This window comes from Aquarana catesbeiana, linkage group LG04 (genome assembly GCF_042186555.1).
Source record: "Aquarana catesbeiana isolate 2022-GZ linkage group LG04, ASM4218655v1, whole genome shotgun sequence".
Classification (NCBI taxonomy): domain Eukaryota; kingdom Metazoa; phylum Chordata; class Amphibia; order Anura; family Ranidae; genus Aquarana; species Aquarana catesbeiana.
In genome coordinates, this window is record NC_133327.1 from 135427143 (window position 1) to 135451460 (window position 24318).

Consider the following 24318-nt stretch of genomic DNA (forward strand, 5'->3'; position numbering starts at 1 on the left):
GCTTCATTTAAAGTCCCCCCCCTATTATTCAAGTTTTGAATTAAAGCTTTCTATGATCTGCAAGATGTCATTTGGATTGAGTAACTGTCTGCTAATTCTACTAAGACTGTAAGTTATGGCTATCTTGCCACAACTGGATCAGTTATAGAGATCACACTTTCAGTGCTTAGATTGGAGAGGCAGAACAATCTAAGAACAGACACCCAGTGCAAAAAATAACCTGGTTATATTGTTAAGAGCTTAAAGAGCCTCAAAAAATGGGACATTCCTCTAATATGCAAGTACTGACTTTCTGTTAAAAGTCACACTGAGCCCTGCCCTTGTCTGCCTCCAGTGTCCCATGATTTCTTCACCAGTTACAATAGGCAGCCCCATCAGTTATGAGGTATGGGATGGGGCAGGTTAGAAATCTGAGAGTCCATACAGAATAACTTTGTATATGGTGTGAATTTGTGGCCCATAAGTATTATCCTTGTTTCCCTATTAGTGGTACATGGAGATGTGCATCTTGCAATACAGAAGGAGAAATCACACCTGAACAAAGGAACAATGCTGAACCTGAAGCCTCATTGATGTCAGTAAGTATCAGATGATTCAGATTCAGCACTGGCCTGCTGTAGATCTACTGTACATTAACTAGAACAGGCATCATGTCACTCCACCCGGCCTCTACACTTTGTCTAGTCAGAGAATGCTTTATGCTAAGTGCAAAGCATTCCCTGAACAGCGCCCGCACCCAGCGGCCGAACTCCTGTGTTCACAATGTCCTGGGGCAGCTGGAGACCTGTAAGCTAGTGGAGATCACTGGACAAGGGGTGCCTACTATACTTATTTCCAGCTTCTAAAGAAGTGGCGGCCGCTCATACGGGGAGCAGGGGTGCCACCCTCCTAATCCATTGGCCTGGCCCTTAACCTACATGCAGGACGCCGGACACAAGGATTTCAATGTTGTTTTGTTTTGTTTTTTGAAGCACATGATTAGAGCCTGAGGCTTGAATTGGCTTCTAAAAGGGCGGGCTTTTGAAGCCAGTTGTATGACATTAGCAAATTATTATTCGCTAATGTCTTCCTGCTTCTCCTCCCGATCAGGTAGAGGTTCCTGAGACCCGATTGGTCAGGACGATTAGAGGACGCAGGAGGAGAAGCAGGGGCAAAGCAGAGGGGACGCAGGGGGGATGCAGGGGGGGGGTTCTGATTGGCTGGGGGGGGGCGCCCCCCCCCCCCAAAAGAATTGAGCACAGCCACCACTGTTCTAGAGGGTCCCACAGATATCATACATCCTTAGTTACATTGGTCCAAGTTGAACCAATGTAACTACGTATGGTAAAAATATGCATACCTGAAGTTCATCTTAAATATACTGTATTGCAGCTTACCAATCGTTAAATGTAGTGGCTGCATTCATTATTCTTTATAGACTTTTTTCCCTTGTTTTTCCACTTGGTGATCCTAGCAGTAAGTGGAACTGAAATCTTCTTATAATAGACTGCGGGCAACAAAAACACTTACCTGCCTGCTCGCAGTTCTCTCCGGCATGTAAACTGAGCTGTGCATGCGCAGTTCAGCTTACCGTGCCCAAGCTGTCCTGTGTGCTGGGATGACTGACTCCTGCACATATGAAGGAGTTACATCACTCTGAGCTGGCCATTGCAGATACCTAAAGACTGGCACCCGGAGAGAACATACCATTGGCGGCGAGGAACCCGGACTTTTAGAGAAGACCAAGCTGCTTTTTTTTTTTTCACATTTATTTGATATTTAAAGTGGTATTAAACCCAAAACTGAAAATGTTATATATGGCAGCTTACCAGTCTTTAGATGTGGTATCTGCTTTAGTTTTCTTTTTTAGGCTTTTTCCCTCTTTTCTCACCTGTGATCTGCCCAGTAACATACCTCCTGTATTAGATTGCCTCCACTCTGGATGAATGAACACAGGGGGCACCTTTGGACAAAGGCGTTGTTAGTCTGGGGAAAGGTAGTCTTGGATGTACTAGCAGATTTAAAACCACTAACACACTGAAGTCAAATTTCAGCTGACACTTTATAGGCAGTTACAGCAAACAGCATTTTGTTTTTCTTTTGGGATAAAGGTTTTCCCATGAATAAATAAGAGCTGACCTTTGTAAGCACCCCTGTCAGTAGTAAATGGTTTGTCTCATTCCTGTAAACTGATACATCTGCAAAAGAGCTTGTTCTTTTGAAACAACAGAATTACTAGCTGGATCACCAGATGAAAATAAAAGAAAGAAAGCCTAAACAAAGAAAACAAATGCAGACATCACATTTCAGAATTGGTAAGCTACAATATAATAAATGTTTGCTTTTGGGTTTAATACTTACAATTCTTTTTACACTTGATATCTTGTCCTACCATTATAGGCACCTCAAGAGAAAAGACACCAAGAAAGCAGCAAAGATTGTCAAGTGTTGCCTGAGAAACGTGGGCCTTTCAGGTAGTAGACTGCAATGTTCTGAACTCATATCTAACATACTCTACAAAGGTAGTGACAGGACTGTGTGTCTGCAAAACTATGCATCATGTGTATTCAAAAGGGGTTCACAAGTATGCAATTCACCAAAATATTATTTGATGTATTTAGATGTTCTTAGGAACAGATACCAAATGTAGGGTCTTAAGCAACTTCATACACATGGTCCTAGTTACAGCAACCCTTTTTCTCCAAGTGGCTGCTCCAATTTTTGCTCTTCTGTGGAGCTACAGGAGCTGCTGCTTTCAGCAGAGATGGCTATCCAAAACACCCAGAATCATCACATAACAGCGGCACCCGGAGTCTGCAGCGAATACAGTTTTAATTTATTCCCTACCAGGCAGCTAAGTGTTTGTGATCTACTTTTACAGGGTTTTTCTTTTTGGATTTTATTGTTATCCTAGCAACAGAGTCATGTCAAAGATGATCATTATGTTAATTTTTTAATAAATTGAAACTGTATAATTGCTGCACCAGCCATTTATGACCCCTTTCACACGGGGCGGACCGCGGCTGCCCTCCGCTTGCTCAGCACAGGAACTCTTCGCTGATCCCTGCGGATGACAGGTCCGTGTCTGCTCATGCAGAGCGGAAATGGACACAGACCACCCTCCTCTATGGGCCGCCAGATGTAAACGGATCACCTGTCATTTTACACCCGACTGGTTTTGGCAGCTCGGACCGGATTGGATGTAGGCAGGTGTAAACAGACACATGTCTGTTTACACCCGCCGCTCCATAGAAAAAATGAAGGTACCGATCGGGTCTGCCTGAAAAACAGACCCGATTGGAACGTCTATGTAAAAAGGGCCTTTTAATTTAAAGTGGTTGTAAAGGCTAAAGGGTTTTATTACCTTAATGCATGCTCTACATTAAAGTGGAACTTCCGCTTTAAGTACTCCTCACCCTAGGGTGACCACATGTCCCGGACTGCCTGGACAGTACCGCAATCAGCTGGTCTGTCCCAGGTCCCGGGCACCTTCATTCCGGGACAATACAATGTGTCCCGGAATGAAGCTGACAGAGGAGCAAACCCCGCCATAGCGCTGGCGCTCGCTCCGCCTCCACCATCATCTGAGAGACTCTTCCAATGGCAAGGCCACTGGTTGCTACAGCCGCCTGGCGTCTAACAACCAGTGACATCACGGCCGGGACTCCCTGCCCTGCATTCAAACCCGCCGCCAAATTTCCCATCAACCTACATTCTCCCATCCCCCAATCCCCCAACCTAACCTAGGGTTGTCCCTGAATGGCAGTTTGGAAATGTGGTCACCCTACCTCACCCCCTGACATGCCACAATTGGCATGTCATTTTTTTTGGTGGGGGAGCTGGGTACCTGGTCTGGAGTGAGACTTCCTGTCCCACTTCCTCTTTCCGACTTCTGGCCACCTAGGCGTCTCCTAGGCGGTCCCTCCCTCCCAGCAATGTTCTGGGACATGTCACAGGTCCCAGAACATTGCCTGGCCATTGACGGAGCGCAGCGCGTCTCGCGCATGCACAGTGTGCACCTGGCTGTGAAGCCGCAAACTGTCACAGCCAGGAGCCCACACTCACACTGTCAGCGCCGCGAAGAGGAGGGGGGAGAGAATGGAGGCTTTGGGCAGCCGTGGGACAGGTGAGTGTCTGTTTATTAAAAGTCAGCAGCTATACTTTTTGTAGCTGCTGACTTTTAATAAACTCAAAAACCAGTGGAACTCCACTTTAAGGTTAAAAACCTTTTAGGCGCAGCTCACCTTACCTCCCCTAAATACCTACCTGAGCCCAATCCCTTTCCAGCTCTGCTCTCTCTCTCTCCTCACTGGTCACGCTTTGCTACTGCTCCTGTCAATCAAATCCAGTGACAAGGGATCGAGAGGGGGGGAGCTGAGCTGCAAAGCGTGTGTCAATAGACCCACATAGTGCATCTGGGGATCGAGCCCCCATGAGTACCCCCAGCAAGCTGTTTGTTAGTTTGAGTACTCAAAGGCATGAAGAGCCATCAGCCCCAGTGAGAAAAATGTGAGTTGTCAGTATGACATGTTTGTTATTTTAGAAAAAAACAGGTTTCCAGTGTGCAGCCAGCTATCACTAAAACTGACACGTTGTACCCAATACAACCATGGCAATACAGGGGATGGTCGGTACACTGTTTGTATCACATTTCCAACACTTAGTCACTCCATTTCACAAGAATGAATTGATTCCTAACGATCAATACATTAGAATCGAGCATGTGATTATAGCAGCTAGAGAGGCCTACTTAGCACTCTCAACCTTCTTCATCTGGGGGAGGGAGAGGACTGTTATCAGTTTCTACAGAGCAAAATCCATACAGTTTCTGAAAATCCTTTCAACTCACTGTATATAATTGACCAAGGCACAATTGACTAAGCTGTTACAGCCATCATTTGCCATAACAACCATTATATTCAACAAAGAGAGCTAATCTGAACTGGAAAAGACTTTAACGTGGCTCAAAATAAAGACTGTTATGGCAAATAACACATGCATTATGACTTGAATTGAGCCTATTGAGAGGATTCCACTTTAAAGCCCAAATCAGGCACAGTGATTTTACATTTTTGAAACAGTCGGTATTTTGGAATATGCGTCTTATTGAAATAAGTGTGTAAAAGTTATTACCTTTGGTATCACTTGCCCTCCCTTTTAGATTGTAAGCTCTAACGAGCAGGGCCCTCTGATTTCTCCTGTATGAATTACATAGTTAGCCAGGTTCAAAAAAGACACAAGTCGATCTAGTTAAAAAAAAAAAAAAAAAAAACATACAATCCAACAGTCCTATACCCACAGTTGATCCAGAGGAAGGGGGAAAAACCCCAGCAAACCATGAACCAATTTGCTACAGCAAGGGAAAAAATTCATTTCTGATCCCCCAAGAGGCAATCGAATATTCTCTGGATCAACTTTACCTATAAATGATAGTATATTATGTATTATGTATATTATTGTATTGTAACTGTACTGTCTGCCCTCACATTGGAAAGCTCTTCACAAACTGTTGGCGCTATATAAATCCTGTATAATAATAATAAGCACCCACTGAGCAGCTGCCAGAACATACAGAAAATTGTACCGATGTTGTGACGCCTCCCTGTGATGAGACTGTGGCTGTGCTTTGTAAATGGCTGAGCAGTAGAGGAGAAGAGACACAACTCTGGTATGATTGTCTGTAATAGGTGTCTCTGGCTATGTGCCCCACCAGCTGCTCATTGGAGCTTTTACACACTTATTTCAGTAAGACATGTATTACCGTTCAAAAGGGGGTTTTATGAAATAGTTAAGGATTAAAAAAATCTAAACAATTACTGTGCTCGGAGTTGGGTATTAGAATGATGGCATTCAGGGTGACATGGGCTTGGATGTGATGTAGGGATCACAGCAGAAATAGGTGGGCACTTTACTTTGAACATACTAAAATAATTTGCAAATACAATATTTAGAAAAGAAGCAGTATAGTAGCTCCAGGAAGAATATGATATTATACGTTTCAAATTGGAATTCATTGGAGAATCCTCAGTTCACAGTCTAAGGTACAGGCACCATCCTACTAGTTTGTCAAACTGCTTCCTCAAATTTGGGAATTGTAAATTAAAGTAACACTAAACTCTGGTTTAAAACAAAATATTCTATTCAAGCGTGTAGCCCCCTTCCCCAAACAGGATATTGCACTAAACCTGTAGGTAAATAAGAGAACCAGAACCTTCACTAAATGGAAGAGTGTTTGATAATAAAATTGACAGTGTCTTCACCCAGTACAGGACCTCTGTGGACTGAGGGAATTCCTTTCCTCTGAAATTCACCTGTAAGCTACCCCATCCTTTTTCAACCAGGGTGCCCAGGCACCCTGGGGTGCCTTGAGGTTTCTTCAGGGGTGCTTCGGAAAAATTCCCCAAAATGTAAATAAGCCGGCAGGTGGGTGAAGCCTGCCTTTCAGTTACACAAAGCCACAGATTTTTATTGTGCACCATTTCAACCTTCCAGTCACCGGCATCCTAACAACCAATGATGTCATCAGTGTTGATAAGAAGGATGTTGATCGTCTGCACACCATCCTTGTTTGACCCTCCCCTGCCCCTCTCCATCAGCACTGGGGTCACATTAGCTGAGTGATGGAGAGAAACATTGGAATACTAGTCAGTACCAGTGTGCAAATGTGTATTTAAACAAAAATATAGACACAAAAACCTAAATCACAGATATCCCAATAGCAGTACAATCTGTCGTGGGATTACACAGTCTATATTAGTCCATGTAGATAGTTTGTGGTATGTGAAAGGATAATGAGTCCAGAACACTCAGGGCTGCCAATATATGGGAACAGAAACCAAGTTCCAGAGATACTGCAAAAACAAGGAGAGAGGCGCCTCTGGGTGTAGACGTTTTAACACTTTAATGGTACATAAGGTGAATAAGTCACATTTAAGTAGAAATTAAAAGCATGTATGTTCCAACAAGGATGAGTCCTGGTGTGATCGGTCCTGCTATTCCCGATCCTTTTCACTCGACCAGGACTCATCCTTGTTGGAACATACATGCTTTTAATTCCTACTTAAATGTGAGTTATTCACCTTATGTACCATTGAAGTGTTAAAACGTCTACACCCAGAGGCGCCTCTATCCTTGTTTTTGCAAATGTGTATTTGCTTTGGAAGAATAAATCACCTCTAATGTTGGGTGTCCTAAGTGTGTTGATGCTGCCGCATTATGTAAAACTATTGGAATCATTTTTTACATTTTAGAATAGGGTGCCTTGAGACTGTCCATAATTTTATAGAGTGCCTTGACTGAAAAGAGGTTGAGAAACACTGATCTAACCTAAATAATTGGGAACAAAAGGACTACTGCAACCAGCACATACTATTAACCACATGTATACAGATGCACACCAGTATGGAAATACCTGCTTTATATAAGAAATGATTTATAATAATACATACATCCAATGTACAAAACAGGTATTATCAGCCAAAAGGCCTGATAGGAGTCCTGGTGAAATTGTGCACATATACCCGGCTATATATAGTTAATAGAGCTGTTGCCAGATGAACATTGCAGCAAACTCCAGTTACAGGGGTCCCTGAGGATGTTTAGGGGGGCCACCTTGGTGTCAGAGAACTGAAGACAAGATTCTCCAGCCATTGTCCAACCAGCCTGGAACACAGCTTTTCACACAGGTAAACTGTGGTGTGGTACTGGATCTCAGAGTTAGCCTATTTACTCTGCACTTTAGTCCCTAGTAATTTCTAATCAGAAGTGGCCATCGGGTGCCTAGCCTGGTTCTAACCTATGCACTTTATTTGGCTCTGAGCTAAAACTAGCTATAGAATCCAAGACCAGAAAAGACAGGGTTAATTAAAATAACATGAGCTGCATATAAACTCTATTGTAATAAACAAGTTCACCTGCTAATCTATTGGATGGTGCACATTACATACATTACAACCTACACACATAAACCTAGCTATCTGGTACTGTGCGTGTGAGATAAGAGGACAGAGATACTCTGTCACATAGCTTTAGATACATACTTAAGAAACTATGAGCAGCTGCAATTAAATTACCAGAACATAGGAATACTTGCTTAATAGTCTCTGCTAATGGTCTGGGTGAAAATACAGCATCAGTAGCAGCTCCTGTGTGTAAAAGGCCATGTAGCTAGGTTCTCTGTCTCTCTCTCTGCTGACAGAAAGTAATGTACAAAAATAAGTGAAAATTAGGCAGCAGAGCCACTTACAGACAGTAGAGGATAGCAGATCCCTACATAAGTATGTATTCTTAGCTCAAAAAAGTACCTTGTGTTGCTCTTAGCTTCCTCCAAACTCCCAAATTCCTTTATTTTGCTGCTGTGATCTGACTTCCTGTTAGAGGGTGGCTATGTTTGTTCTCACTGTGGTCCCACTGTATGCAGGTATGTAGCTACCCTCTCTTGATCACTCCCAAGATGAACTAGGAACTATGGACTACGGGATTTGTAGTGTGCAAAACACTGCAAACTTACAGAAGTAAGTGGAAAAAGGAGAGGTTCAGGAGCTCACGGAGGATGTTACAAAGAGTCAGAAAAACACAGTAAGAAATTATTTCATGAAAAATTGATTACAGTCATTAGGCAGCAGATTTGTATGGATTATTTTTGGAGATTAAAGTGATTCTAAACGCAGAAAGTTTTTATCTTAATGCATTCTATGAGAGAGAGTGGCGGGGTCAAGTGCGGCTCCATGTCTGAATGAAAAAAAGATTACAGCGCACACATACAAAAATGACATTTAACTCCTGCAAGGATATTTAAAAACACCTGAGCATATTCAGAAAATTTGAGGATTTAGTTACACCATATGGCCATATAGTGCTAAGCCCACTACTACGCCAAAGTACCCCAATATCAGTGGGCCCTATGCTATCCATAGAATGGAAGATCCTGCTTCACTGAACCATGGGAGAAATACATTCCTCTATATAAGAGAACTAAAGGACTCCTCCTATAACACGGGTGGACATAATGGGGGGTGGGGTGCTCCAGCCCAAAGAGTTTTGGTCAGAATCCATAAACTAGACTATGGTCTTATGGCTGCACCATCTTTTATGCATTTTTAGGGTGTGCCCCCCAAATGTTTGTCTAGTGTATGGATTCTGACCAAATCCCTTTGGGCTGGAGCACCCCACCCCCCATCATTGCCTCTTATTAGTGTCCACCTGTGTTATAGGAGGAGTCCTTTAGTTCTCCCATATAGAGGAGTGTATTTCTCCCATGGTTCAGAGAAGCAGGATCTTCCATTCTATGGATAGCGTAGGACCCACTGATATTGGGGTACTTTGTTGTAGTAGTGGGCTTAGCACTATATGGCCATATGGTGTAACTAAAACCCCATATTTTCTGAATACGTTCAGGTGTTTTTAAATAGCCTTGCAGGAGTTAAATGTCATTTTTGTATGTGTGCGCTGTAATCTTTTGTTCTGTCTGTATGGTCTTATGGCTGCACCATCTTTAATGCATTTTTTAGGGTGTGCCCCCCAAATCTTTGTTTGTCAATGTCTGAATGGACACAGAGAGCATTGGCTCGGCTCGAGTGCCCCATAGCAAGCTGCTTGCTGTGGGGGCACTTGGCTGGAGGAAGGGGCCAGGAGCGCCGGCGCGGGGCGAGGGACCTGAGAAGAGGAGGATCTGGGCTGCTCTGTGCAAAACCACTGCACAGAGCAGGTAAGTATAACATGTTTTGTTTTAACAAAAAAAAAAAACAAACAAACAAGACTTTAGTATCACTTTAAGGATATTGTTTAATGTCATTTTAATATTCATAGGAAAACTGCTTTTTTAGCAAGATGTAAGAATCTGAATTCTTTGTAGTTTTTGAGTTGCAGAGGCTCAATAGTCTGAGTGATCCTAATTTTTGGGTAGGTCGATCCCCTTGCTGAATTTGTCTGCACAAGTAGCATACAAACCTACTAGTGTATACTCATCTGTAAAAAAAAAAATGTATGTAGGTGATCTATAGAGTGCTCTTTTTTCTATGTCAGTTATTCTGTGCGCAGTCAGGTCTGTAAGCTAAATAAAAAAATGCCTTTGTATAAAACAACAAAAAATGTCTTTCATCTAGGTTGTTCCTATTGTCATGCAACAGTTTGCAATATCCTTGATATGTATATATATATATATATAATGCTTGTTCTTTGTCATCACAGTGCAGTACAGGACATAGAGTACAATTGTGATCAGCCGACCATGTATCATCAGGCTACACCCCAGACAAAAATCTGCTCCACATCCCAGGCTTGCCCACAGCCACCACTACACAACTTCCACCAGCTCATACCTAAACTCCAGAATGAGCCTCAGCTGTCATCTCACAGCTGTCCCTCTGAATCATCTGGGCAGAATTACCCACATCTCCCATTTGGGCAACAAATGAGAAACTTACAGAAAATTTCAACAACTACCGCACATGCTGTCCAACCTCAGCGCCATACGGCAACTACTGCTCAGATTCCTCCTCCCAGCACTGACATCAGTCACACACATGCCACATGTACCCACACTGAGTCCAGACATGATTATAGTGCAGTACATCAGAGTGAAAGGCACCCTCTTCCTACCTCCAGAACAGAAGCTCCAGGGTCATCAGCTCGGGCGGAAATGGTCCAAAACTCTGGAACCTTACAGACAGAGGTGAGTTGGGTTAAAGAGCTCCAATCTGATTACAAAGCAGGATATTGATTTTAAGTGATATGCAAATATAAATAATTCAACATATCCCATTAATAGGTTTATCTACTCTTAATCAATTGTGAGAGTAGCTGATATGTGTTACCAGAACCTGACACCTTAATAAACTATCTGTCTGTGTTACTGCACAATGCCGGTATGAAACATTTTGGGCACCCTCTAGTGCTCACACTTGGGGGTCTCCAAACTATGATTTTATATGGTTCCCAGCTAGTGTCAGTGGCCCCTCACAGTCCTTCAAGACAACCCGCAGTCTCTATTTCTACCCAACATCCCCTGACTGTGCTGTCGTTGTAACGACTGCCGGTGTCCTAAAAAACATTTTGGTAAGTCCCCCTTACGTCAGAGTCCCCATTTACATGAAAACAGTCATCAGAGTCCCCCCCCTTACATCAGAGCCCGGGTTAAAGTTCCCCCTCTTAGATCATGGTCCAGATCAGAGCCCCTCCTTACATGAAAGTCCCCCATCAGAGTCCCCCCTTACATCAGGGTCCAGATCAGAGTTCCCTCTTTCCTCCTGGTCTGGATCAGAGCCCTCCTTACATGAAAGCCCCCTCACCTTACATCAGGGTCCAGATCAGATCAGAGCCCTACTTACATGAGCGCCCCCCATCAGAACCCCCCCCCCTTACATCAGGACCCAGATCAGAGCCCCTCCTTACATAGAAATCCCCCATCAGAGGGACACTGATTTAAAAGGGACTTAGGCTCCATTCACACTAAAGCGTTTTTTGATGCATTTTGCAGAAATGCATGGGAATCAGGCCTAAGGCTCCATTCACACTAGCGCGTTTTTTGATGCATTTTGCATTTTGCAGAAATGCGTGGGAATTTTTTAACATGGGTTCCTATGGAACATGTTCACATCAATGCTTTTTTGTACCTCTGCGTTTTTGGAAAGGGTCAGGGACTTTTTTTCATGCAAAATGCAGCGTTTTGCATGTAATAGAATTCAATGGACCAGCATCAAAAACGCAAGTGCAGCATTTCTACAGCGTTTTTGATGCGTTTTGGGTTTTTGGCGTTTTTTTTTTTTTTTTAGACTGTATACAGTCTAAAAAAAACTGTAAAAAAAAAAAAAAACACAAAACGCGGCAAAAACGCTGCTCAAAAACGTGGCAAGCATCACAAAAAACACTGCAGAAACGCTCAAAAGCAACATTCATAGGTGTGAATCGAGCCTAATTCACACTTTTGCAGTTTGCATATTGCAGGTGCATTTTGCGTTTTTTCAATACACCTCTTTAAACCATTGAAGTCTATGGAAGCAAAAACCAGAAAAAAAACCCTGGCCCTTTCCATAAAATGCACAGATGTGAACTACATCCATAGGAAACCATGTTAAATGGACTGTAGTGTGTTTCTGCAAAACTGAAAATGCACTAAAAAATGCATAGATGTGAACCTGGCTTTAATGTCCTGACCTCTTTAAGGCTACTTTCAGAGTGGGTGCAGTGCAGCTCACCTGCAGCTTTCCAGCAGGTTAGCTGTGCTTTGCCTAGACTTCTATTACATCTTGCGGGTGTGGTGCACTTTCTAAAAAACGCATCAAAACTCCTGCATTCGGGAGTTTTGGTGTGCTTTCACAAATCGCACCAAACATTCAGGATATAATAGACATAGACAAACATAGGATATAATCTATGACTCAGTGCAGCTAACCCACAGGAAAGTCACAGATGCACTGCGCTGCACCCATGGATCAGTGTGGAAGCAGCCCAATAGCCTGTTTTAATAGGTGCTAATATGTCCTTTGCAAAAGTACAGTTTATGTGATGTTTAATATACTGACCTTTACCTTTTTAACTTCTTCTGGACTGCCCCACACAGATATACTGCGACAAGGTGGCCCTCCTGCGTGCAATCAGTTACCTGTATGTGATTTTGTGCACTGGGTCTGGGGCACGCGCACAGGCGGACCCGATGTTCGCCAGCACCACGCGATCATTCCCAGGAGAGGCAGAACCGCTGTTTGCCTATGTAAACAAGGCAGACCGCCGTCCTGTGAGTGGGGAATGTGCTGAGCCTGTGTTCCTGCTAAGCAGAGACATGAATCTTTAGATTCCCCCAGTCAAAGCACATGCCCCACAGTTAGTAAGCATACCCAGAGAGCACATTTAACCTTTTGATATCCCATGATGTTAACCCCTTTCCTGCCAGTGTCATTAGTACAGTGACAGTGCTTTTTTTTTAGCACTGATCTTTAGCACTGATTTTTTTTTTAGCACTTTAGCACTGTATTAGCGTCACTGGTCATCAAAAAAGTGTCAGAAGTGTCAGTTAGGTGTCTGATTTGTCAGCCGCAATGTCACAGTCCTGCTAAAAATCGCTGATCGCCGCCATTACTAGTAAAAAATAAATAAATAAAAATTCCATAAATGTATCCCATAGTTTGTAGATGCTATAACTTTTGCGCAAACCAAACTAATATACGCTTATTGGGATTTTTTTTTACCAAAAACATGTAGCAGAATACATATTGGACTAAATTGATGAATACATTCGATTTTTTACATTTTTTTTATTGGGCATCTTTTATAGCATAAAGTAAAGAATGTTGTTTTTTTTTAATTGTCAGTCTTTTTTTGTTTATATCCCAAAAAAACCCCAGAAAAAAACGCAAAGGTGATCGATTACCACCAAAAGAAAGCTCTATTTGTGGGAAAAAAGGGACATCAATTTTATTTGGGTACAGCGTCGCGCGACCCCGCAATTGTCAGTTAGTGCAGTGTTGCAAAAAATGGCCTGGTCATGAAGGGGGTAAAACCTTCCGGGGCTGAAGTGGTTAAAGTGTTTGTAACCCCCCCCCCTCCAAAAAAAAAAAAAAAAGGATCCTGTTCCTTTAAAGCATCTTATACAGCACAGTGGTTGTGCTGTGTCATTTGGCCCCCTGTATCACCTAAAAAACCTGGCTGATCTTGCCAGTTTCTGCCCTCCCCCCTGTAAACTGACCATGGTTTATCATAGTTGCTGAGCCCTGACACCGTGGTCAGTTTACGTGCCCCCGTCATCCGCTGCGTCTCCTCTCTCCCCCCTGATACCCCCCCTCCGCCACTCCCCCATCCCCGCTGTTAGATAACATGTGCCCCACTGTATGTTATTTATTTTAAAAAGCCAATATCTACCTTTATTCAAAGCGTCTCCTGCCGCTCACATGACTCCTCGTCTCTCTCTCCTCCTCCCATCCTCCCGGCTGAAGTCAGCGGAAGTTCTCAGCCCCTCCCGCTGTATCAGCATTTTTTTTAATAAAGGACATACAGTGTGGCACGTGTTATTATCTAACAGAGGGGATTGTACAGACATAACAAGTGGCTTTACAACCACTTTAAGCTTCTGCTGGCATCACTCCCCAGGCTGTTTATCGGCTTATGCAGCTCCTACTTCCTCCGGGGCCACCTGCTTCCTCCGTTGCTGGCACAGGCTCCATGCACTCTGATGCTCTGGGATGGCAGGTCGGCAACTCATTGATCACGTTCTGGGCTTGCCAACCTGCCATCCCAGAGCATGGGCATACCCTTCCCTGGTCTGAGGCCACGGGCCACATCAGAGGTCTTTGCGGGCTACAGATTGAGCACCCCTGGCCTACACCATAAGAATATAGTATATGGATAAAGATTAGGTAATTGTTAGCGCTGAACGCCAGGAAACATTTTTATTTTGCAAATCTGTTTAAAAGGTTACTTTTAATAATGTATATACTACGTGCAGATGGCTGCTGGTTACTGTAAAAATCATACTTTGATTGAAGCTGGATGCTAGAGACAGCATTAGTGAATGGACAAGAGGAGATCTGACTTTTATTGTCCCTCCTCTTCCCTTTGTCTATTTATAGAAGTCCTTGTGTTCTCTGAACACAATAGATGGTCTTTTGTGAATGGATGAGGGGAAAGAATAGAGCATGACAGGATACTTCCCTGTTGCAGCCACAGCTCTTCATCCCCGCAGGGCCGGAAGTATATTGCTATCACTAGTATCTGGCTTCAATCTATGATTTTTATAGTATCCAGCTGCCAGCCACAACAACTATTATACGTTCTCATTCATACGGGTATACTGATCAGTACACCCCAGTAAAAGGGCTGTCTTCATCTGCGCGGGATGTACAGGTGTTCTCTGCAGACCTTTGCACAAATCAGAATGCAGGCTGTGTGCATTCTGATCCATGCATTGGACCCGTACAGATGTACACTTGGGGAGGCACTTTGAGATCTGTGCAGATCCTGTCATTGATCTGAATAGGCTGCCTGCATGGGCCTGCATGAACACCCGTGCATCCCACGTGGGTGAAGACGGCCCCTCGTATGGGTGTACGGATCAGCGCGGCCATGTAAAGGTGGCCCTAGAGGTTACTTATTTAACTTCTGCAGTTTGCAAAATAATTTTTTTCCTGGAGTTTGACTTACAACTGGGCTCTGCAGCTGCACGTGCATTCTATAGTTTGGCAGGGGCTGGGGGGGAAGGTGATACTGCCCTGCCATTTTATTTTCCAATACCTACTTACAACACAACAACATTTCCTCCCAAAAATTATTTGTCAGCAGTTCTAAATAGAGCCAGATATATTTCCTTCCCCTCTTTGGATAAATTAGAAAGGTGTTACGTTGGGTTGGTGGCCTAAACCTCTCTCCATTTCTGTGAAACATCCACATGCTCTAGAGCAGGGGTCTCCAAACTTTCTAAGCAAAGGGTCAATTTACTGTTCTTCAGACTTTATGGGGGCCAGACTGTGGCCATTGGGAGTAGAAAAGTTCCCGACATCAGTGGGAAAAAATAATGCCCTATTGTTTGTTTCAGTGGGAGTAATTGTGCCCCATCATTGTCCATTGGTGTCAGTGGGAGGAATTGTACCCAATCATTGGGAGAAATTGTGCCCCATTGTTGGTGTCATTGGGAGAAATTGTGCCCCATTGTTGCTGTCATTGGGAGAAATTGTGCCCTATTGGTCTCATTGGGAGACATTGTACCCCATTGTCGGTGTCATTGGGAGAAATTGTGCCCTATTGTTGGTGTCATTGGGAGACATTGTGCCCCATTGCTGGTGTCATTGGGAGAAATGTTACCCCTTCATTGGTTTCAGTGGGGGGAAATATGCCCTATTGTTTGTATCTGTGGAATAAATAGTGCCCCAAGGGCCGAATAAAAGCAAGCAAAGGGTTGCATCTGGCCCCCAGTCCGCAGTTTGGAGACCACTGCTCTAGAACCAAGATTAACATATGGGTAAGAAGTTGTTTTGGTTCAGGCCTGTAATGGAAGGTCAATAGCTCACAGCTGGAAATTGGCTACAAAAAAGCGATGAAAGGCATTGCTCCCAACTGTCCCTGATTTCGAGGGACTGTCCCTGATTTGGAGCGATGTCCCTCTGTCCCTCTTTCCTCCTTATTTGTCTCTCATTTTGGTCTGATCTATATAGATTTATATAAAATGCACTTTTTATCAAAAAGTGTTTCCCAGTGCTAAACCTTTCATCTGATTTCTAAATTGCTGCATTTGTAAATTCCAAAAGCCAATATAAAGCAATAGTAGTGGTAAAAAGGCACTTGTGGGTTCAACCAATCTTGTTTTTTTGTACAATTCTCCTTTAAGAGGCCGTGGCAAGGGGTGTGTCCTATGCCTGCATACTTTTGCTGATAGGTGTCCCTCATTCCCATCTCAAAAAGTTGGGAGGTATGGAAAACGTCATGGGGCAATGCAGTACCGCAACGCCTATTGCAACTTGCATTTGAGGTGTCGTTAACTTTACATTGACACCCTTGGCAGATCACAACTGCAATGCATTTTGAACGCGGTAACGGAAAACGCACACATATTGCGGGTTTCCCTCACCGCACTCTAGTGTGAACCTAGCCTAATATGCAAGTTTGGTAGATTAGACATAGGAAAAGGGTTTTTGGAAACTTATATGCAGCATAGTAAAAGAGCTATTATAAATTAATTTTTCAGGTGACAAAACAAATGTAAAAAGCTCATGCCACATTCAACATTGATAATGTATCTATTGTAATGTATCTACCTGACCTTATACTGTATATTTCAATGAACTTTAATTCCCAGTACAAATTACAATGGTTATTTTGTTATACCCCTTTCCTCAGGCACTAACTGAAACTATTGGCAGCAACCTGACATTGAGCCGACATGAGCTGGAATGTCTCATCACCGAGGTAAATGTCCTGGAATCAGTTTTGTGTACTTATGCCTTTACATTATATATTCTAGTATGTTAACAGTTACTACCACTTTTCCTACAAAGTTAAGTAATAAGTATTGTTTTGTTAATATAAACACATTTTAAATAAGTATGAACATGTGGTTCACATGGCTTTTATATCTAGCTGACCACAAACTATCTCTTTCCTGTGTAGTTAAAATAGCACTTCTCTTTTCTACACATACAGTATACATTTTATTACATTTATTCTCAAGAATTGTATTGTGAAAAGCTGATATTTCCAGATATTTAAGTATATTTTATTCATTACAAGGAAATAAAAGTAGATATACAGGGTGATTGATTAAAGATTGTTGCATGGAGAAAAATGCACCAATTTCTATATGCATACTTATTTACAGTGCCTTGAAAAAGTATTCATGCCCCTTGGAATTTTCCACATTCTGTCATGTTACAACCAAAAATTAAATGTATTTTATTAGGATTTTATGTGATAGACCAACACAAAGTGGCACATAGTTGTAAAGTGGAAGGAAAATGATAAATGGTTTTCAAAATGTTTTACAAATAAATATGTGAAAAGTGTGGCGTGTATTTGTATTCAGCCCCCCTGAGTCAATACTTTGTAGAATCACCTTTTACTGCAATTACAGCTGCAAGTCTTTTTGGGGATGTCTCTACCGGCTTTGCACATCTAGAGAGTAACATTTTTGCCCATTCTTCTTTGCAAAATAGCTCAGATTGGATGGAGAGCGTCTGTGAACAGCCCTTTTCAAGTCTTGCCACAGATTCTCAATTGGATTTAAGTCTGAACTTTGACTGGGCCATTCTAACACATGAATATGCTTTGATCGCAACCATTCCATTGTAGCTCTGGCTGTATGTTTAGGGTAATTGCCCTGCTGAAAGGTGAACCTCTGCCTCAGTCTCAAGACTTTTGCAGACTCCAACAGGTTTTCCTCCAAGATTGCCCTGTATTTGGTTCCATCCATCTTCCCATCAACTCTGACCAGCTTCCCTGTCCCTGCTGAAGAAAAGCATCCCCACAACATGATGCTGCCCCCACCATGTTTTACCGTGGGTATGGTGTGTTCAGGGTAGTATGCAGCGTTATGCAGTGTACAAACGAGTGGACTTTTCGACCGGACTGGTCCGACGGACTTCCAACAGACTTTCCGAATGAAGGGACTTGCCTACACACAATCACACCAAAGTCCGACGGATTCATACGTGATGACGTACAACCGGACTAAAATAACAAAGTTGATAGCCAGTAGCCAATAGCTGCCCTAGCGTCGGTTTTCGGCCAACGGACTAGCATACAGACGAGCGGACTTTTCAATAGGAACTGGGTCCGACAGAGTTCCGACGTAAAGATTTAAAACATGTTCCAAATCTAAAGTCCGTCAGATTTTTGACCGAAAAAGTCCGCTGCAGTTCCGATGAAGCCCACACACGGTCGAATTGTCCGTCGGACTCGGTCCCTCAGACCAGTCCGGTCGAAAAGTCTGCTTGTGTGTATGTGGCATTCGTTTTCTGCAACACATAGCATTTTGCTTTTAGGCCAAAAAGTTAAATTTTGGTTTCATCTGACCAGAGCACCTTCTTCCACATATTTGTGGTGTCCCCCACATGACTTATCACAAACTGCAAACGGGACTTCTTATGGCTTTTTTTTCAACAACGGCTTTCTTCTTACCTCTCTTCCATAAAGGCCAGATTTGTGGAGTGCACGACTAATTCCCCGTACACACGATCGGACTTTCCGACAACAAAACCACGGATTTTTGTTGGAAGGATGTTGGCTCAAACTTGTCTTGCATACACACGGCCACACAAATGTTGGCCAACAATTACAAAGGTAGTGACGTACAAGACGTACGTGATATCTCTATTACAAACGCTAGTTTTACAAGACCAAGTGCTTCCGGCTCATACTTGATTTCGAGCATGCGTGGACTTTTGTCCGACGGACTTGCGTACACACGATCAGAAAGTCTGACAACAAACATTTGTTGACGGAAAATTTGAGAGCCTGCTAGCCAACATTTGTTGGCGGAAAGTCCGACAACAAATGTTCGATGGAGCATACACACGGTCGGACTTTCCGCCAACAAGCTCACATCCAACATTTGTTTCGGAAAATCCGATCGTGTGTACGGGGCATAATAGTTGTCCTGTGGAGAGATTCTCCCACCTGGGCTGTGGATCTCTGCAGCTCCTTCAGAGTTACCATGGGCCTCTTGGCTGCTTCTCTGATTAATGCTCTCCTTGATTGGCCTTTTAGTTTAGGTGGACGGGCATGTCTTGGTACCTTTGCAGTTGTGCCATACTTTTTCCATTTTTGAATGATGTATTGAACAGTGCTCCGTGAGAGGTTTAAAGCTTGGGTTATTTTTTTATAACCTAACCCTGCTTTAAACTTCTCCACAACTTTATCCTTTATTACCTATCTGTTGTTGTGTTCCTTGGCCTTCGTGATGCTGTATGTTCACTAAGGTTCTTTAACAAATCTCTCAGGGCTTCACAGAACAGCTGTATTTTATACAGAGATTATTTACACATAAGTGGACTCTATTTACTAATTTGGTCTCTTCTGAAGGCAATTGGTTCCACTAGATTTTAGTTAGGGGTATCTGAGTAAAGGGGACTGAATACAAATGCACACCACACTTTTCAGATATTTATTTATAAAAAGTTTGGAAAACCATTTATCATTTTCCTTCCACTTCACAATTATGTGCCACTTTGTGTTGGTCTATCACATAAAATCCCAATAAAATACATTTATGTTTTTGGTTGTAACATGACAAACTGTGGAAAATTTCAAAGGGGTATGAATACTTTTGCAAAGCACTGTAGCGTTTTATGCACCAAAAAAAAATAAAAGTATTGCACAACAATGAATTTGTTGCATGATGGTGGTGTGCTGTCTGTCTCCTGCAGTGCCGCTCTTCACTGTTGCATACACATCCACCTCTCCTTCCTGCCTCCTGCCTACAGTGCTGTACCTCACTGCCTGTCCATACACATCCACCTCTCCTCCCCCTCCTGCAGTGCTGTTCCTAACTGCCTGTCCATACACATCCACCTCTCCTCCCCTTCTGCAGTGCTGTTCCTTCCTGCCTGTCCATACACATCTACCTCTCCTCTTCCTCTTTCAGCGCCGCTCCTCACTGTCTGTCCATATACACCCACCTCTCCTCCCCCTCCTGCAGTACTGTTCCTTGCTGTCCTCTCATACACATCTCCTCTCCCTCCTGCAGAGCAACTCCTTTCTGTGTGTCCATACACATTCACCTCTCCTCCCCTCCTGCAGTGCTGTTACTTACTGCCTGTCCATACACATGCACCTCTCTTCCCCCTTTTGCAGTTCCTTACTGCCACATGCGCCTCTCCTCCCCCTTTTGCAGTGTTGTTCCTTATTGCCTGTCCATACACATGTGCCTCTCCTCCCCCTTTTGCAATGCTGTTCCTTGCTGCCTGTCCATACACATGCACCTCTCTTCCCCCTCCTGCAGTGCTGTTCCTTCTTGCCTGTCCATACATGTTCACCTCTTCTCCCCTCCTGCAGTGCTGTTCCTTACTGCCTGTCCATACACATGCGCCTCTCCTCCCCCCCTTTTGCAGTTCCTTACTGCCACATGCACCTTTCCTCCCCCTTTTGCAGTGCTGTTCCTTATTGCCTGTCCATACACATGCTCCTCTCCTCCCCCTTTTGCAGTGCTGTTCCTTCCTGCCTGTCCATACACATGCACCTCTTTTCCCCCTCCTGCAGTGCTGTTCTTTCCTGCCTGTCCATACACATGCACCTCTCTTCCCCCTCCTGCAGTGCTGTTCCTTCCTGCCTGTCCATACACATTCACCTCTCTTCCCCCTCCTGCAGTGCTGTTCTTTCCTGCCTGTCCATACACATGCACCTCTCTTCCCCCTCCTGCAGTGCTGTTCCTTCCTGCCTGTCCATACACATTCACCTCTCTTCCCCCTCCTGCAGTGCTGTTCCTTCCTGCCTGTCCATACACATCCATCTCTCCCCCCCTCCTGCAGTGCTGTTCCTTCCTGCCTGTCCATACACATTCACCTCTCCCCCCCTCCTGCAGTGCTGTTCCTTCCTGCCTGTCCATACACATTCACCTCTCCTCCCCTCCTGCAGTGCTGTTTCTTCCTGCCTGTCCATACACATTCACCTCTCCTCCCCTCCTGCAGTGCTGTTCCTTCCTGCCTGTCCATACACATCCATCTCTCCCCCCTCCTGCAGTGCTGTTCCTTCCTGCCTGTCCATACACATTCACCTCTCCCCCCCTCCTGCAGTGCTGTTCCTTCCTGCCTGTCCATACACATTCACCTCTTCTCCCCTCCTGCAGTGCTGTTCCTTCCTGCCTGTCCATACACATTCACCTCTCCCCCCCTCCTGCAGTGCTGTTCCTTCCTGCCTGTCCATACACATTCACCTCTTCTCCCCTCCTGCAGAGCAGCTCCTCACTGTTGGGTTTATACACATCTACCTCTCCTCCCCCTCCTGCAGTGCTGCTCCTCTCTGTCCATTCAGTGTGGATTTGGCACACTGTATTTCCGTTTGTTAATCCCCCCAAAAAACTTCAGTGCTTTCTATAGGATTAAAGAAAAACCTTCTGAATCCAGAATAAGACTATTATGGTATGTTCCACTTTTTAAGAAACTCTGTCATCTAAATATATTAAAACAGAACTCAATATAACAATATATACAGTGGATAATAACCGCTAATGTGAATACAGAGCTGCTCGTAGTGAGACCAAAGGTCTAAAATATGAAAAGAGAAAAATTATATTTCCATACAGCGCTCTAAATAAACCATTAAATCTTTTTTTTTAAATTAAAGTCCATAAAAACTGCCACCGATAAATTCTACAATCAAGTGAAGTAAATACTTTGTGTGGTGAACAAAGTGCCGTCTTCCACCTTGAATGTGAGCAAACATCCTACTCACCACAAGGGCATGACACCCATTACAGGTAGTCAAATTGAGCCTGAATAGATCCTCCGAGACCGGTATGATATGAATCATATGTTAAGAAGAGAAAGTGAACGTCTCATGGTGTAGTAAAAAAAAATGATTTAATCCAATAAAACATATGCACTTACATTTAGGTAAACATCTAGCGGCCCTTGGATAGCGGCAGCTCCTCGCTGTCCATTCAGTGTTGATTTGGCACAAAGTATTTCCATTTGTTAATCCCCCCAATAAACTTCAGCTAGAAACTAGCTAGCTATAGGATTAAAGAAAAACCTTCTGAATCCAGAATAAGACTATTATGGTATGTTCCACGAAAGCTTTTTAAGAAACTCTGTCATGATCCAACTATATTAAAGCAGAACTCCAGGGATTCAGTCACTTTTTTAAAAGTGCTGGCTTGCCATAGGCCCAAGTCCAGTGAGGTGAATACTATCTCGTGGGCTGATCTCTTATATTTACAATGTATTTTTTACTGAGTGCCAATAGTACAGCTATCACTATACTTTCTGCGCTCTGACAGAACCTATGCCGCTTTCTCACACAGCATTTAAGCAGGCCGTACACGGTTTGAATCTCAGCAGGTTCCTGTTGAATTGACCGAGATTCGAACCCTGTATGGGCAGGCTAAATGTACCAAGCTGATCGATCCTGTGTAGTTAAAATAACACTTCTCTTTTCTACACATACAGTATACATTTTAGTGCATTCATCCTCTAGAACTGTATGGTAAAACACTGATATTTCCAGATATTTAAGTATATTTTATTCATTACAAAGAAATAAAAGTGGATATACAGGGGGATTAATTAAAGATGTATTTTGCAGACTTGACTCCCAGAAATGTCCATAAAACCAACAATGATAAATTAAAAAAAGAAAACATTCTGCTAGGATTTCTCTGTTCTATGACTGGTTGCGTACTCTTTTCCTCTGACAAAGCTCATTTGATTACTTCTTACAGTGGGCCTTCCAGAATATGAGTCGGCCAATGATGTGATCTGAGAGCACCTTGATTTCTGCCTTGATTACAGTCATCTGAAGAACAAATTAATTGTTTTTTTGTTTACCTTACCAATCAATACTGATATGGAAATTGCTTCATTTTTCATATTTCCCTTGCTTTCAACAATAAAGTCATTTTCATGTTAAAAGAGTTAAAATGTTAAATGAAAAATCTAAATCAACATAAAAATAAATATACGCTTTGGAAATGACAACACATTTGGCAAGTATTTTTGAATACAGTTTGTTTGTTGGCTGTCATTTACATTATTTCTATGCAATGTTTTCTTGTTTAAAGGAAACCTTAGTCATAAATCAGACTTTTACATCAATGAAACAATAACAGTGACCTCAACAATAACAGCTGTAACAACAATCCTATGACATTGTGCTTGAAGCATATTAAACAAGGAGGAGCAGCTTCATACAAGGATGGTTTATTATATGATGTTATATTGTTACATTGTACATAAGGTATTATTACACTGAACACAGACTACTTGTTTATTTTAAAGTGAGAATAAAGTCTGAGTCCACTCCTTAAATAAGTATAGCACTTACCCAGGAGAAGCCGCTAAAAATAAACCAGGTCTTCTTTACCTGTTCAGAGGCTGTCAACCCAGGTATCAGGTATTAGGTATCAGGCACACCAAGAAGAATCAGGCTCAGTCTAGGGGTGTCTTTCAAAGTTTTATTGCAGATCTTGAACATAGCCAGGAAGGGGAGATAAGGGTAAAGGATACAAAAAAAAAAAGCAAATGCAAGACTCAGAGGACAAATTCTCAAACAGAGTCCTGTTTCGGCAGTATTGGGCCTTCCAGTAGTGTCCTTAAAGTAATGCTGAAAGTAGGGGGGATGACCAGTGAACCAGACACTCTATAAGCAGGTTCAATCCTTGCAGCCACCTCTGGCATCTAACCCTCAAAGTACTTGCACACCTGGAGCTATAGGCAAAAGGTCCTACTCACAATATCCAGATGCAGCTCCCATGAAACACTCAACAGTGAAAGGTTTCCTCACCAGCACAGCTTCTACAGGTAATGTCTTCCAGCAAGTTTCCTTAAGCCCGGCTACCTTCAGGCCATCAGCAGTAGTTCTTCTGTATCACACTCAGGCTGCCTCCCAGGGGCACAGGCCCCAGGAGAGAGAGCTCTGAACAGACCCTCCCAAACCTTTATCTTCTCCCCAGCTATTCAGCTACACCTTTTGGGTTGAACATTCTTCCAGAGGTAGGCAGAAGCAATCAGCCACCTGGTTTAGGGATAAATCTGGTCAGACTTAAAAAAGAAATTGCTGGGTACAACAGAGCCAAAAAAGTTCTACATAAGGAAACACAGGTCCATTATTGTTTTGATGTCTAGGAATCTTTCATTCAAACCTTGCCTACTACTGATACCCAATGATCCATATTACAATGTTTTCAATACACTCAATAGTATCAAA

The 24318-nt window shown here is 43.1% G+C and overlaps 1 protein-coding gene across 1 annotated transcript in view; it reads left to right on the top strand.

Annotated features, from left to right (window-relative positions):
- Nucleotides 1-23090, top strand: part of LOC141139508 (autoimmune regulator-like) — a 62219-nt gene extending 39129 nt beyond the window's left edge. The window contains exons 9-13 of the mRNA XM_073625702.1: nt 488-578; nt 2380-2453; nt 10168-10651; nt 16801-16869; nt 22835-23090. Of these exons, the coding sequence (XP_073481803.1) occupies nt 488-578; nt 2380-2453; nt 10168-10651; nt 16801-16869; nt 22835-22870 (754 nt within the window). The 3' untranslated portion in view covers nt 22871-23090. The remainder of the gene's footprint in view (nt 1-487; nt 579-2379; nt 2454-10167; nt 10652-16800; nt 16870-22834) is intronic.
- Nucleotides 23091-24318: the final 1228 nt, after the last annotated feature.